At 41.2% G+C, this 16929-nt stretch overlaps 2 protein-coding genes and 1 non-coding gene across 12 annotated transcripts in view; all 3 read left to right on the forward strand.

Annotated features, from left to right (window-relative positions):
• Nucleotides 1-5468, forward strand: part of G3bp2 (G3BP stress granule assembly factor 2) — a 77164-nt gene extending 71696 nt beyond the window's left edge. For all 8 annotated transcript variants that reach the window (XM_036201064.1, XM_036201063.1, XM_036201067.1 and 5 more), the window contains 3 exons: nt 1289-1417; nt 2165-2283; nt 2627-5468. In XM_036201064.1, coding sequence (XP_036056957.1) covers nt 1289-1417; nt 2165-2283; nt 2627-2899 — 521 coding nt within the window. In that variant the 3' untranslated portion in view covers nt 2900-5468. The remainder of the gene's footprint in view (nt 1-1288; nt 1418-2164; nt 2284-2626) is intronic.
• On the forward strand, nt 1473-1598 carry LOC118592637. The gene has a single exon (XR_004946103.1).
• Nucleotides 5469-12840: 7372 nt separating the features above from the next.
• Nucleotides 12841-16929, forward strand: part of Cdkl2 (cyclin dependent kinase like 2) — a 29216-nt gene continuing 25127 nt past the window's right edge. For 2 of the 3 annotated variants that reach the window (XM_036201164.1, XM_036201166.1), the window contains exons 1-2: nt 13224-13711; nt 16645-16843. In XM_036201164.1, the coding sequence (XP_036057057.1) occupies nt 16676-16843 (168 nt within the window). In that variant the 5' untranslated portion in view covers nt 13224-13711; nt 16645-16675. Of the gene's footprint in view, nt 13116-13223; nt 13712-16644; nt 16844-16929 lie in introns of those variants that run through there. The other variant, XM_036201163.1, reaches the window with a different exon arrangement.

A 16929-nucleotide genomic window follows, 5' to 3' on the forward strand; every position in this document is an offset into this window, starting at 1 on the left:
CTAATTTTTCTTAACTTTGCATTGTTAGCTAAGATATGGTAGCTAGTATGGTTATTTGAATTGTGTGAAAATTTCAAGAATGCTTTTGGAGGTTGGAGAGATGGTTCAGCATTTGAGAGTACTAGTTACTCTTCCAGATGACTTAGGTTCAGTTTACCAGCACACACATGGCAGATCAGAATTGTCTGTAGCTCCAGTTCTATGGGATCCAATGCCCTCTTCTGACCGCTGTGGGTACTAGATATGCATGTGATACACATACTTACTTATATGCATCCAAAACACCAATACATGTGTTCATAGATAAGGCCTGGTGGTGGCGGTGCACACCTTTAGTTCTGGCACTTGGGAGGGAGGCAGAGGCAGGTGGATCTCTGAGTTGGAGGCCTGCCTGGTCTACAGAGAGAAACCCTGACTTCAGAAACAAACAGATGAAAAGATAAATTTTTTTAAAAAAGAGAGAATGCTTTGGATATGCAGGTGGATATGCTACTATACCTCAAATTTAGAAATGTAATTTATAATTAAAAGTAAGTGATGCATTCAGTTGGGAGCTTGTTTTAGCTTTGGCATTGACTATCATGATCTTGGATGACATTTTTAAAATCTAGTTGCTCATTCTTAACATTTAGGTACTGCAAAATTTTTCTTGTGTGATTTCTGTCTTGTGTGACTATTACTATGTTATTGAGGGAATAGATAGATTTCTTATATGTGACAGTACCTTAGAAGGTAAGAGGCCCAAGAAAGGAAATGTTGTACCATACAAAGATGAATTGATTTCTATTTCAAAAGACTAAAGAGATACTTAGTAGGAATGATTGTTTTGTTCTGGATTAGAGAGAAATAACTATCCTTTTAGTGTTTTATAATTTATTTATAATCAGATCAGTAGTAGAAAAGACTGACAATCTAGTCAATAGCCACACTTGGCTATATTAACTACTATTTACCTACTAATAATACACTTTAGGGAGCACATCTTTTTTTTTTTTCCTCTGGAGCTGAGGACCGAACCCAGGGCCTTGTGCTTGCTAGGCACTGAGCTAAATCCCCAACCCTGCACATCTGGTTTTATTAAGCCAAAGCAGAAATATTGTATTGACTTTGTTTGTCTGTTTTGAGACAGGATCTCACTGTGCAGCTCTGGCTGTCCTGGAACTCAGATTTACCTGCCTCTGTCTATTGAGTGTTGGAATTTAAGGCATGGACCACTGTGCCTGGCTTGAATATTGATTCATTGCTTTCTACCTGTTTTTATGCATTGCCTCTTTCTGCTGTCTTTCAGGCAGAGGAGATATGGAGCAGAATGACTCTGATAACCGGAGAATAATTCGATATCCGGACAGTCATCAGCTTTTTGTTGGTAACTTGCCTCATGATATTGATGAAAACGAATTGAAAGAATTCTTTATGAGTAAGTGGTTTATTTTGGTTTTATATTAGACGTACCCCGTGTCAGACAAACATAGTTGCTCACCAGGGCTCAGTCCTCTCCTTTGTGGTCCTGACCTGCCCTCTGTGAGCAAGAGAATCTGGACTGGTTGGGGGTGTCCTGTCCAAGTGGACCACAGGACTCCACGGTTTTCAGTACAACAACTCCACCACCTAGCATTATTTTTCACCTGAAGGTTCCTGTTAAAAGATGATAGTCTTGAATTTAAGTACAGCCCTTTAAAAGGAAGAAATAGATATTTCTTTCCATAGTAAAGTGGAGTTTTTAAATTGCCATCTCTCCATTGCATCTCATCTGCTTTCCTCCTCACTCTGATTGGTCAGAAGGGAGGGATGATGGCACTGTGATTCCCATTGATGTTGCTTAGTCTGATTCAGGAGATGAGAAAGGAAGGGCTGGACAAAATGATCTTACATTTAGAGCTAGAAGACTTACTGGGGAAAATGGTTTTGCCTTTCTAAAACTTGACAAGTAATTTTTTTTCTCATGGAAACTAATAAAGAGAAGGCGACCCCTGTCTGCTGCAGGTGTTAGTGGTCTGAGATGATGCCCCACCTGAGCAGGTGTACTGTAATGATCGCCAGGTATAGCAGCTTTGCCATTTTTATTTTCAGACTGATCAGAAACATGACAGTTGCTCATTCTGAACATTTAAAGTCACTAGAATGTTCTATTAAAATATTTAACCCTTGGTGTATGTTTTCACAGGTTTTGGAAACGTTGTGGAACTTCGCATCAATACCAAGGGTGTTGGGGGAAAACTTCCAAATTTTGGTTTTGTGGTTTTTGATGACTCTGAACCAGTTCAGAGAATCTTAATTGCAAAAGTAAGTTATTAAAGGGCATAACTCAAGATTTTTCCCTTTTTTGTTTGTATATAGTATAAGCTGAAACATTTTAAAACTGTAGAAAATCTGTTTTATGGTAAGCTAAAAATAGTTCATTGTGAAATGGTATTTATGCAAAGAATGAATGAAGAGAATATTACAATTTATTTGTGTATATCATCTTATATTTCATTTGTTCATATTTCATTTGAATGACTGAAAAAGGCCAAAATTTGTGTATTAAGACTTCCAGTAAAGTTTATTTCTTGGAAGATTTTTCTTATATATGCAAGTTAATATTTACCTCTTGTGTAACCCACCCGTCATTTTCCTCCTCTTTAAGCCGATTATGTTTCGAGGAGAAGTACGCTTAAATGTGGAGGAGAAGAAGACCAGAGCTGCTAGAGAGCGAGAAACCAGAGGTGGTGGAGAGGACCGCAGGGACATCAGGCGCAATGACCGAGGTCCCGGTGGTCCGCGTGGAATTGTGGGTGGTGGAATGATGCGTGACCGTGATGGAAGAGGACCACCTCCGCGAGGTGGCATGGCACAGAAACTTGGTTCTGGACGAGGAACCGGGCAGATGGAAGGCCGCTTCACAGGACAGCGCCGTTGAAGCCCCACTGTTGGCCAAGTTCTGGCAGTGGTACCTAACTCATCGTGTTTGCATTCTTGTTAAGTTTCTTTGGCTTTGGAATGTGACACAGCCTTTTTGATCATTTCTTTGATGTGAAAAGCATCTTTTGGTTATCAGTTAAATTGAAGTGGACATTATTCCCCCAATTTCACAACAGGATTCATATTGTTAATTTATAAATCTAGACTTGGAGAATTAAGGACTGAGAAATGACCATATCTAAAACTGTCTACAACAAAATGAACTTAAAAGGACATGCCCACTGAATTCAGGTCACTTGAGTTAAAAACACACAATCCTCTGCTGCACATTTTGTTTAAGTGTTAACTGTTTCTGCTATTAATGTTGGAAACACAAATAGTGCAGTTTGTGCAATTGGAGAATCTTGCCTGTTTTTTCTTGGCTTCCCCCCAATACCAACCAACAGAAACTTGTTATGTATTTTCATCAAAATGCACTATCGGGTACTCTGAAGTCATTACCATTGACATCTGCACCAGGAGGCGACAGGGAAAAACTCTTTATCTTCTTTTCCAGTAGAGACTAGTTTGTAAAGTGATGAGGGCATTTTTATCTGCTTGCTGTGACCAGCGTGGTGCACACACAAACCTTAACAAGACTGCAAATATTCCAGAAGGAAATCATTTAGTTATGAACGAAATAACAAAAATGAGAACCTCAAATGCTGTGGTCTTAAATACTAGGCCAGATTTAGTGGCTCTGTATCTAAGAATTTCCGACCTGCCCTCTTGAGTACAGGGATGGCTGGCTGCTCAACACACTCCCCCCTTTCCTTTCTTTAAGCTGTGGACAGTGAAAACTGTTTCCTGTATTTTTGTTCTCTGGTAATGTAATAAGCATGATGGTGCCTTCTACAACACATCATTCCAGTATGGCTGGTGATTCTGTGCAGTGTAGTTATGAATTGCTGTGCTGCGAAGCCAAACAGCTGCAAAATGTTGAAGAAAATCATTGAAGTATAAAAATTGCAGTATCTTTAAAATCAGTAAAACGGATGCTTATTTATCTTGTTCTTTAGTTAACACCTATGTTCTGTGTGGGAGGGAGTCTTGCGTGTTTGAAGGGAGAGGAAGTCAGTTATTTGAGTAAGTCTAGTAGACTTTTAGCTCCAATGTGAACTATAAAACGTTATCACTTACTGCTTGGGAAAGCCAAACAACTTGGTGTACATTGTAGTCAGATTCCCAGAAATGGCAAGTAAACTTAAGTGAGGATACTGCAATTTCCAGAGGGGAATGGCAGCTTAGGATGGGGGCAGGGAACTGTCATTCATTTTGCACAATTCTTGAACTGATGTCAGCACCCAAATGGCTCCTGAATTGAAGTCTGGGACGACATCTTTTTATTTTTACATGAATCTTTAAAACAATTCTGTGAGCAAAGTTTCTAGCTGCTGGATTATTGTCTGTCTTTATAGCAGGTTCCAGTAAACCACAAGAATGGCAAAGGTTATCCGGTTTTATGGTTGGAACAATCAGTATATATCAGATTTCTGATGTTTCAAGCAAGAAGCGGAGTAAACAAGTGTGACCACTTAAAGCTGCTTGTTAGTTAACATGGAAGACTTCTCCATTCTACCTTAAAACAAAATACACACTTGACATGGTAGCAAATTGGTTCTGAACTATGTGACTGTTTGCTAGTTAGTAAACTATTTTGTTTTTTTGTCGGCTGGGCAATATGGGTAAAATTTATTGTCTCTTTCCCCTTTGAATGAGGTCTTCCATGTTTGAAGAAATGTCTTGCACTATTGCATATATTTTGTGGACACAGATTTTTGTAGTTTCCATTTTGGAAGGCTGAGGTTTTTGTTTGTTTGAAACAGTTTTACACTTTCTAATGTATAGTACTTGAAGTTCATACTAAGAATTACTTTGGAGTTCTGAAGCTTTTCTCCAAACTACTTTGGAATACGTGGCTTTATTGTCAGTGGTTTTCCCCAAGTGTATTTTTCTTTTGTTATTATTCCCCCTTTCTGGTGTGTATGTGGGTGTATTACACATACACGGAAACACACGGACACAAGCATATATATTTCCAATCCAAGATATTGCCCTGTAACCCACATAAACTGTTATGGCAACAGAAGATGTTAAGTGTAATAGATAATTGGAGCTAAGAGCCATTCAGCTTCAGCCTTTACATACCACAAATGAAACATTGAAACATCACATGGAGAAGTTTACATGGTGACTGTTCACCTGCAGTACTGTGGACTTAACATTTTGTCCCCTTTTCAGTGAAAAACTAAAAAATTACTCATCTACCATTACTGTTATTTGCTGATTTTATTTTATTTTGATGGTAATATTCTATCCTTATGACACTATTGCAACCAAATTGGCTTTACCATCTTGGCTTTAGTAGGTATAGAAGACAACGGATTACCATCTTTATTTTGTGATGTGTTAAGCATTATATGCTGGTAGAATCTAGTTTAATTGTTTCAGGTGGAAAGTATTCTTTTCGAGTTTCCATTTTGAATGTGTTTGGACTCAAACAATAAACTACTGATGTCTGCAGCATTTATCTGTGTCCCTAATTTAGTCTGAAGTCGCATCACTCCCAAGGATTCCCTCACAGTTGCGTCTCATACAGCCCGGCTGAGAGAATTGTTCGAGCCAATTGCTTTTGGTTTACCACACTTGGTATATAAAAAGCAAAACGCACAGGGCGGCGGTGGTTGCACGACTTTATTCTCAGCACTTGGGTAGCAGCGTGTGGATCTCTGAGTTCTTTTAAATTATTGATCAATCAGACCTTAAAAAGAACCCCCTCCCCCCAAGAAACCCCAAAAGTATCTTCATAATAGCTTATGACAAGACTCTAGTAACGTTTTCCTGGAAAATAATTATTCAAAAATACTTAGCCAGGTAGGGTGGCATACAACCTGTAATTCTAGCATTTGTGAGGTGGAGGCAGGAGAATCAGAATTTCAAAACCAGCTTCACCTATGTAAGTTTGAGGTCAGCCTTCGCTGAGACACCCTTTGACCCTTGAACCCAACTCAGAAAACAAAAACTTTCTAAGTCAATGCAATGTTTCTAAAATAATGAAGGTTCCTGGTTGCTCTTGACAAATGAGAAAAAGGGCTGAAATCCCCAAATCTGTGTATGGTATATATGTATCTTATCAATGTTTAATATCCTTGCAAATTAGAAGTCGTCGGCTTTGACTTTCCACATTTCCTTGGAAATTAGGCAGCCTAATGGACTTGTGCGTATGTCTCCAATAGTGAACATCGTTCAACCAGCCTTTCAGTTGGAGTCACATCTCCACTGAGCACTTGGCTGTTGTGCTCCATTTTGTCCATGTTCTTTTGATGAACTTCCAGTGGCCTGTTTTCCTAAGTGGAGTTTTAGAATTCCAATGCACTATTAATATGTGAGGCAGTCCCATTCTTACATGAAATACTGAGGGTTGGTAGCTTGCCTTTAATCTCAGGAGGCAGAAGCAGGCCGGCCTACTCTACAGCGTGATTTCCAGGACAGCCAGGGCTATAGAGAAACCAAAAAGAAAACAAAACACCAAATGAAGTCCTGAAGCTTTGGGGAAATTCAATTGGTAAGCATTGGTAGGACTCCCTTTTTCCCATATTTACCACAATCATGTTAGAAAATACAACTTAAATGATCTAAAGCGGCAAGTTCCATAATGCACACACAGTCCCTAGTACCATGGCATATGTGGGGGTTTTTTTTGGGGGGAGGGGTTGGGGATTTAGCTCAGTGGTAGAGCACTTGCCTAGAAAGCGCAAGGCCCTGGGTTCGATCCTCATCTCAAACAAAAAAGTGTTGTATTTGAGTCATTGTTTTAATGAAGTCAAGTCAATGGAAAATGTTTGCCAGGTGCTTCTGTGACCTGAGTCCTGTTCGAGTGGGTCACGCTAGGCCTGGCTGTCCTGGAACTAGAGCTTGCAAGGCCCTATGTATATTTGGGAAGCACCTGGGTAAGGAGGTCCAGTAGAGACTTGGAACACAAATTAAGTGGTTAACTAAAGTTCTGTGGACTTAGGGACTTTCTGGGGGACTTTTGTGTCTTATGCCGTTTTTAATCTTTTTGAAAAGGCTCAAAATTAAAGTAATCCCTTGTCTAGTGTGGTGACAAAGATTGGGATTTGGAGTAGAAAATCTCAGAGATGACAGTCTGTTTAAAGTAGGCACAGCAACACCGTAACTTGGTGTGGGCAGCAGTGAACTTCCCAGCAGTCAGTGGCTGTTTGGTTCTCACAGTAATCCTGCGAGGAGTAGTCTGTACTGTGGAAAGGATACCTGACAGCACAGCTACCTAGTTTACCCAAGGATACGTGGTTTATACGGGATGGAAATGGGAGAAAATGTAACTGACTGCAAATGGGCCTGCTTTGCCCTGAGGCATGATGGAGCTCAAGTCATTTCCTTGAGGAAGTCTGGAGGAGGAGCATTTCAAGTGGGAAAACAATGTAGCTGTCCTAGTTCTAGAGGCCAATTTGGATAGTTGTGATGGAGCATCAGTCAAATATGTAATTCTGGCTTTTTTTTTTTTATTTTTGGTAAGGCAGGGTCTCACAATGTTGCCTTGACAGGCCTGGAACATGCTATTTAGACCTGGTTGGCCTTGAATTCACAGGTGATATGCCCCAGAGTCCTGGAACTAAAAGTGTGGGCCATTATACCTGGCTAATTCTATTATTCTAAATGGCTCTGTGCTGAGTGTTTTCTGCATCCTTGGGATTAGATGCGATCACCTGGGAAGCGTACAGAAGAGCCTGAATACGAAGCTCTTTCAAAGTCTCCTAATTAAAGATCACAGTGCAGGTGTTAGAGAATCCTGGGACACCAATTAGGGCAAGGACTGGGGTCACAGAAACTTGTTTCAAGGGCATCGAGGAGAGAACAGGTAGTTGTGCTAAATGCCGCATAGAGGTCAGAATAACACGTTAGTGTAGACTGCGGTGTCCAGTGGTGCAAGGAACAGTTCCCCTGTTGTGCATGGAGAGTGTTAGCAGAGTGGAGGTGCAGCCACTGCCTCTGGTCCTGATCTTTTAGGAACACAGTTATGGAGGTTCTACCTACTTAAGTGTAAGATAGCTTTGAGATTGCTTTTGAGCATAGTGCATGAAGGACCTTGATAAGTTTTTATGGGCTGGCCCTAGGTCCAGAAAAAGTTGTCATGGATTCATTGGCAGTAAGAAATCAGTCATTGGTGGAGAAAGGAGAGAGGTAGGCAGTTGACTGAGTAGTTGATGGAGCAGCACAGGTTATGTGCCCTGGCTGACTGGCAGCATGTAGAATATAGTGACTTGGTAAGAACCGGCTCAGTGAAGCAGTGGATGAAGCCTAAGAGGGCTGGAGGTAAGAAAGGGAACTCAATAATTCAGACTTCGGAAGTTTAAAAGTGATTTTAAAATATGTATGGGTGTTTGGCTTGTGTGTATGTCAGTATACCACTAGTGTGCCTGTGTCCTCAGGCCAAAAGAAGGCATTGGATACCCCAGAACTGGTTTTACAGACAGCTATGACTGCTGTGTGGGTTCTGGAAGAGCAGTATACTTAACTGCTAAGCCACTGTCCAGCCCCTTTTTCTGAACATTTGCTTGAGAATGGGGTTAGAGGCTACAAGGGAATGAAAGGGAGGATTATATGTGAGACACATTACCAGTGGAAAGAAACAACTCTACATATTCGTATTTGAGGACTGGATTCCCAAATTGGCACCAATGTCAATATCTTAGTGACTGACAGCAAAAGATAAGCTATGTGGAACCTGGAACAAGTGGTATACAGTATTTTCCCTTTGCAAATAACAGCCTTTGATGTGGAGGTGAGTTGAGACCTCAGATCTCAGTATGGAGACTTGGCTGGCTAGGAATTCACAGAAATCCTGCCTCTGCCTGAGTTACATGTCTGGCTATGTAGACCAGGCTGTCCTACAACTCAAAATCTACTTGCCTCTGCAGGTGTTGGGATTAAAGTTGTGTACCATTACACCTAGCTTTAAATTTTTGTAAGTGAAATCGTTCTAGGTTGAGAACAGCATTGACTTTTCTATAGCAGTGTCTTTTGATCAGAGAACTTCAAATGAGTCATCAGTTCATTTTCGTCCCCCCCCTCTTTCTTATGGATTCAAATCCCCCACCCCACTTTCTTTTCTTTTGGTTTTTACTAACAGGTTTCTCTCTGTATCCCTGGCTGTCCTGGATCAGGCTGTAGATCAGGCTGGCCTCAAACTCAAGAAATTGGCCTGCCTCTTTGTCCTGAGTGCTGGGATTAAAGGTGTGTGCCACCACTGCCTAGCAACCCCATTTCTTCAGAGTGTGTGCTGTGTTCATACTTATATGCTGTCTGGTATACTGCAGCAGAAAACCTTTGTGTCAGGATGTTAGCACCCTTTTGTTCACTTAATGACTTGCGTGATACCAAAACCTCTTGGTAACCAGGTTCTCAGAACTGGAAAGGCTTTGGGGGTAAGGGTAGGGAAGCAGGAAATAATGGTACATACTGGTCTTCGGATGACAAGATGTATAGTGATAGTGATGAAATAGTTTAATAGAGATGGTTTTCAGTGTGAGGAAAAGAACAGCTCCACTGTAAGCTTCAGATTGATAAATTCACTGAAAGTTTTTCTGGGGAGATGGGTGATTCTTAGTTTTCTAGTTTTGTTTTTGTTTTTTTTTTAATTGAGAGGTAATTTACATACCTAACAGTCACTTTAAGAATTTTTTTATTACATACACACACACACACACACACACACACACACACACACACACTACCATCTTTTGTTTCTGTGGGTCAGCCTATGCTGGACATTTCACATAAAATGCAATCACAAGTGACATTTTGTGTAGTCAAATACTTCTTTATAGTATTCAAGATTCATCTACATTGTGATATGAATCCACTTCCATTTAATGGTTGAAGAATATTGGAGAGGTTCTCAACCTTCCTAATGCTATGATCCTTTAATACAGTTCCTCATGTTGTGGTGACCCCAACCATGACATTATTTTCATTGCTACTTCATAACCGCAATTTTGCTACTGTTGTGAATTGTAAATATCTGTTTTCTGATGGTCCTATATGACCTCTATGTAAGGGTTGTGCTGCCCCCAAAGGGACTGGGAACTACAGGTTGAGAACCACTGTTCCAAGCAATGAAAATGCTAGAGCTGAACTACATCCTCAGTCTTAACAGATTTATTTCTCTGCTGATGAACATTTAGGTTTCCTCTTGGCTGCTGTCAACAGGACAACTACAAGCATTTAAATAGAAGCTATTATGTGAATGCATGCTGTTACTTCTTGGGTGTGTATTAAGAAGTGGAATTACTATGTTATATTCCTTCGTCTATTTACAGCTTAGCTTTGTTGCCTTTTCTGGGGGACTGGGTTCTACCTCAGGGCATCTCCACAGGGCATTTCCTTAGAACACTGTCACTTACTCTGGTGATTTTTAATTTTAAGAGCCATTTTATGGCTTTCCTGATGTGAGTGGTTCATGTTAATAGCATTTTTTTTCTTACTCTGTTCTCCTTTCTTTGAACTAAAAAACACTTTCTGCTCAACTTCAGCTACCCAGAGGAAGCACTATTTTTAAAATTTTTTTAAAAATTATTATTTGGAGTGCCAGAAGTTTGTAATTGCTGGACAAAGACCTTACTACTGAGTTTTACCCTTGTGGATCAATCATTCTGTGCCATATCCAAGGCTTTCACAAACAGCTTTTTTCTGGTTTCTCTTCTCTTATTTTGCCCCTGTTAAAATTACTCTTGTCATGTCCGCAGTTACCTCCATTCCCTCCAGTTCTCTATTTTCAAGTTAGCAGCTAACCATTACAATTTATTTGTCTAGTTGGGTGGCAGGCTCTCCCTGCCGTTCTCTATTCCTTCCTTTGTTTAATCATGCATTACTTACGTTATTTTCTCCATTCTCTTGCCCTTGAGTTTGTCAAACTATGAAACGGTCAGTTTTTACTGTAAATTCATGGTTTACAGGTTCAAGTGGGCACACTAAACTTTTTATTCTGTTCATACTTAAGGGACTGTTATAACTACCTACCTAAGGGAGTTTAAGCTTACAAAGTCTCGAGCCTCAGTCTAACCAGAATTTTGTTATTTTGTTTTGTTTGAGGCAGGGTCTCAATATGTAGCTCTGGCTGGCCTGGAACTTGCTATGTAGTTGTGACTGGCCTTGAACTCAAGAGATATGCCTACCTGGGACTAAAGTTTTTACTACCATGTCAGGTTGGTATTAATACTAGGTTTACTAGACCATTACTAGGTTTAATAGAAACATGAAATTTACTAAAGATCTAGGCTAGCTAATGTGCATGTTTCTTTCTCCATTCTCTGCCCTAATCAACCCTTAACTTGGTATTTCACGAATTCTTCATGTTAATGCCTTAGCTTGATGGTTTTTCTCTACTAGTTATTTTAGTGTTTAAGAAGAAAACAAAAAGGACCCCACTGTTCCCCATAACCTCTTTTCTCTTCAGCAAACGGGTTGACCCAGGCTGTATGATCTTCTTTCCTCTCCCTTCCTGATAGTGTCTCATGTAGCCCAGGATGGCCATGAATTTGACTTATAGCCAAGAAGGGGCATGAATCTGTGATACTCCTGCTCCTCACCTCTGAGGGCTGAGATCACAGGGCGGTGCCACATGCATGCCCTTTTATAACACATTGGGTACCATCCCAGGGCTTTGTTCATTGTAGGCAAGCACTCCACCACTGAGCTACCCACCCAGTCTCCAAAGGGACTTGTACTTCTTTAATACCTTCTATCTCCTTTACAATTATTTCCAACTTTGATTGTATATGTTTTCTCAAATATCACCTGTTCATTTTTGGCCTTTCTATTCCCATGGATACCAAAGGGCTATTTCCGTTTCAGGGTCTCTTTGAAGGCCCTTAAAATGTTTATTTTTGTAAAGTTGGAAAAAAAAAATACTTAGGAGCCGCCTACTCCCAACAAACCTCAGTTTATCCCCTAAAAAACGCATGTGAGGGGCTAGAGGGATGGCTCAGTGGCTAAGAGCACTTGCCACGCTTCTTGAGCCAGGTTTGACTGCAGCATGCATCAGCAGCTCACAAACTGGCTGTGACTCCAATTCCAGGGGGTCTGACGCCCTCTTCTGGCCTCTGTGGGCACCAGGCACGCTCATGGTGCTCAGACATACATGCAGGCCAGGCACACATAAAAAGATTTCATTTTTTAAAGAAGCTCATGCAGTTTGTTAAAGTCTGGAGGAAAGAGGTGGGACATATCTTCAGCTTGGTCACAGCGCATTTCTACATTGTGAGTCATCTTGGGTTGTCCAAGGAAAGCTATTTCCATACCAAGGTTCCAGATACGGTTCTCGGAATTGTAGGTTATGGAAGTAGATTTTAAGAAGTTCGGTGAAGGTAACAGCACTGGGAGATTAATGCAGAACCAAACGAAGAAGAGGTTCTAAAAAGGAACTGTTCTTACACCTTAGCAAGAATGATCCCAGGGCGCTGGCCAGGACATGCCTGTTATAAAGGATACTTACTTCCTGGATCGAGCTATTTTAGAAACCAAATATGACTACAAATTGTGTGGTTATTGTGAACAAGAGCAAAAATCTTTGACCTTACAGTCTCAGTCACTTAAAAATGAGGGAGACCCTGTTTCCCCGTTTCCTGTACGACGTCAGCATAGGCATGATAATGGGCTACAGATCTTGCCCAGTCATGGCTCATCTCTTCTTCAGACATAAGGCAAGTTTGAAGCTCCAGCTTACCCCGCTTGCGGTATGCACCCATCCCAGCCCCTTCCCTCCTTCCGCGTCCCTAGCAGGCTGGCGTCCCCAGGGTCCTTTTCCATGCCAAGGCTCTCACCAAATACCTTATTTACCTGCCTCTCTGCTAAACAACCTACTAGGCTCTGCGGTCCTCCGCCCGGAACGGAAAGGAAGTGAGGAGTCGCGGCTGAGCGGAACCTCCCCGGGTGGGGCCCGCGCTCCGCCGCGCCCCGGGCGGGCAAGCTGGGACATCTCACGGTCTCCTCGGTCCTACAAAACTGCCACCTTCGCCCTCCTCGTGGCCACTCGAGGCATCTGCGACCCCTTGAGAGCAGAGGCGGTCGGGCCCTGGCGGAAAGGTCCCCACAAACTTAAGACCGTAGGTGTGGCGGAGACACCGGCGTCAGCTGACCGAACCTGCGGGCTCCAGGTGAAGGGGCGGGGCGGGATGGCACGGAGCCAATCATAGCCCCTGACGACAGGGATCGACCAATCAGAATCAGGGAGGCTCCGGCGCACGCGGGGCGGGCCCGGGCGGGTGAGAGCCGCCCCCTTGCAGCTGGGTGGCCAACGCCTTCGCCCTGGGTGACTTGGAGTGGTGCTGCTCCCCTGAGCTGAGCGGCCGCAGGGCTTTCGGCAGGCGGGACCCTCTTTCCCTAGCTCATTTCTCTGCACCTCTTGGCCTTGACAGGTGCTAGTGTCGTGCCTGTCGTGGACGCATTCTGACTCGGGGCCCTTCCTCTCTCTGGAGACTGCCTATGGCTGGGGACCGAGTGAGGTCGTTGCCTTGACGACGGCAGCATGCGGCCCGCGGTCCTCGGAAGTGTGAGCTTGTGGAGGGCAGAAGCTTCCCTACCTGCTCCACCTAGGACCAGTAACTGCGTCCTCAGAGAAAATCCCAGTCCTGGGATTGCTCGTTTGCTAGTCAGTATCTTTTAGATCTGCTAGCGAGATGCATATCACCTCCAATTTGTTTCCAAGTTGAAAACCTTTGGCTCTTTCCATGTGAAGGGTCTGGAAGAAATAGTAAGTATGATACTTTTTAAAGCCCTGTTATCTCGTTCTTTTATCTGTAAAAGATTTCAATCTGATTTTAACCAAAGAAAATTGGTAGGATTTGAACAGAATGCTTGTATGGCACAGATCCTAAATTATTGTAGTGCCGTCGTATCGGGCTTCCTTGTTGTATGCCTCATGATATCCATAGATTTAAGAGAGGAAGGCAAGAAAAAAAAAAAAAAAAAACAACATAGATTATAAGTAACTGAGGAAACAAGGCATATTTTAGGCCGTGATACTTTTAAGGTGTTTGTAGACAAGCTCTCTTAAACAAGCAGGTGTGCTCAATGTATTGTGTCCACATGTGCAGTTGGTTGGGAAAATAAACTTGGAGTACTCCGCTTGTATAATACTAGCTTATGATACGTTTCAGATCTCTATATACGTGCTTAAAGTATTTTCTATTTTGTTCACTTGCATTTTCAAATATCTAGGATGCCAATTACAATATGTTTTAATACGATCTAGGCTATAGATTCCAGCTATTTGTATTATTGGTATTCCTAGCCTAAAGCTTACTCCTTTATAATATATACAGAATGGAAGGCTAAAAACTTAAGTGTTAGAATTACATTTGAAGGGTTTTCCAAATATAAACTTTTTGTTAAAAAGTAATTAAAGTTAAAGAGACTTTAAAATGTCAAACAGATGGGAAGTCAGTGTCTGTGACACCCAGTAGTTTCCAGTAGACTCTAATACCCAAACTGGTAATAAAATAGTGAAGGGTTTTGAAGTTGATGTTCCTTGGGAAACCTCAAACTGTTAAATGTCAAGGCCTGAAAACGTAATATATACTTGGATTATCAGAATTGTCTAGAATAAGAAGACAGTGGCGGGTTTTGATTTTTGTTTTTGTATGTTTGGTTGTTTCCCCTTTGCTGTTTGTATACAGATAGAGAAGCATTAAAACGTCCGCAGTCTATACAGTTGGGGTAGGTTAGCTTTAGATCACCATAGTGCCTAATCAATATTAAGAGGAAAGAATTTTTTTTTCGTTCCACAGTTTGGGATAAGTGCTTTGTATGGTAAGGCTTTAAAAATTCAACTATGAGTCATTTGAATATAAAATTACCTAATATTTAAGCCCTCCCAAACCTTTGTTGAAACCAAAGTAGGATTTAGAGCGATTTTTTTTTTTTTTATTCATGGATACTGGAATTTAAATTTCTAAAAGCAGACTTAAAAAAATAAAATTTATGCTGGGCATGGTGGCATACTCTTTTAATCCCAACACTTACGAGGCAGAGTCAAGTGGATTATATATAATATATATAATATTACCATATTTTATATAAAAATATATTCACACCCATGCTAAGCACACATTCTACCACTGAGCAACATTTCCAGCCCTAAAATAATGATTTTTCTTTATTAAAATATGCAAGATAAAAAATGATTACTGAATTTTTATCAATTATTGATAAAATAAGATACCATTTATGATTGACTTTATTCAGAAAATGCCTTAGAGTGAGACATAACATTAATTCTGTCTACAAAATGTAAGTGATTTAAGTTTAATATAGTAATTTAATCAGTACTATAAGAAAAGCAGAGAAGGGGCTGGAGGGATGACTCAGTGGTTAAGAGCACTGGCTGGAGCCTGGTGCTGGTAGCCCATCCCTTTAATCCCAGCACTCGGGAGGCAGAGGCAGGGAGAGCTCCGTGGGTTCCAGGCCAGCCTGGTCTCCAGAACAAAACACTGATTGCTCTTCCAAAAGACCCGGGTTCAATTTCCAGCATCTGCATGGCAGTTCACAGCTGTCCAGGGTCTGACACCCTCATACAGACATACCTGAAGAAAACATCAATTCACTGAAAGTAGGAAAAGGAGAGAGAAGCAGAGGAAACTTATCAAAGGTTCAGCCTTAATTCCCTGTTGTGATTTTTTTTCCTTGGAGACAGGGTTTCTCTTTGCAGCCTGGCTGTCCTGGAACTTGCTCTGTAGACCAGGCCTGCCTTGGACTCACAGAGATCCACCTGCCTCCACCTCCTGATAGCTGGGATTAAAGGCGTGCGCCACCATTGCCCAGCATGATAAATTTTTATGATTAAGTGGAAAGTGCATAAAAGTTTCCAACTTGGATTTTTTGAATCTGGTATAAAATTTTTCTAGGATTTATTTTGTTTTCATTTTTGGTTTTGAGACAGGGTCTCTCTATATTACCTTGGCTGTTCTGGAACTCACTCTGTAGACCAGTCTGGTCTGAAACTCACAGAGGTTTACCTGCTTCTGCCTCTCAAGTGCTGGGATGAAAGGCCTGTGCCACCATGTCCAGTAGACTTATTTATTTTTATTTTTATTTATATGAGTGTTTTCTCTGCACACATGTATGTGCATGGATATGCATACTGTGCCTAATGCTTGTAGAGGCCAGAAGTGGGTGTTGTATCCTCTGAAACTGGAGTTATGGCCGATTGTGATCCATTGTGGGGATTTTGGGAACCAAACCCAGGCCCTCTGGAAGAGCCATATGTGTTCTTAATTGACGAGCCATGTCTCCAGTCCCATCATAAAACTTTGATTTTCATGAAAACCAAATTCAGTTGTGCCCTTTTCATCTTTAAGTGAAAAGGATTGTGCTTGGTGAGCTGTAATTGTTTTGAATGATAGCTTGTTGATTCATATAGTTAAAATTAATTTATTAATATGAATCGATACAATTTAAATGTAAAGTTAGTGGCTTCTGTTCCTTTGCATTGTTTATTTTAAATTGTATGAACACTTGGAAAGCATAGCTTAGTGTAGGAATGGTAAGAAACTGTGATAGTACAGATCGCTATAGGAAGGTAGTGTCTTTCTATAATGGGAAACAATGTCGCAAGAGTGAATTTGCTGGGAGACTGGAGGAAATGGCATGCTCAGCATTGTTAATGCTCTGCTTTGGTTTCCACAGCAAGAAAAATTCCTACCGGTTTTAAATTAAAATGGAAAAATATGAGAACCTAGGATTGGTTGGAGAAGGAAGTTATGGAATGGTAATGAAGTGTAGGAACAAAGACAGTGGAAGAATTGTGGCCATTAAGAAGTTCCTAGAAAGTGATGACGACAAAATGGTTAAGAAAATCGCTATGCGAGAAATCAAGTTACTAAAGGTAGGTGCACTGAAGAGAAAAAGTTAGTGGCTGCTTGTTCAGGATTGTGCTACATGGGAAGGAAAACATTGCTGTGGGGTGTGGGG

The sequence above is a fragment of the Onychomys torridus genome, chromosome 10, assembly GCF_903995425.1.
Source record: "Onychomys torridus chromosome 10, mOncTor1.1, whole genome shotgun sequence".
Classification (NCBI taxonomy): Eukaryota; Metazoa; Chordata; class Mammalia; order Rodentia; family Cricetidae; genus Onychomys; species Onychomys torridus.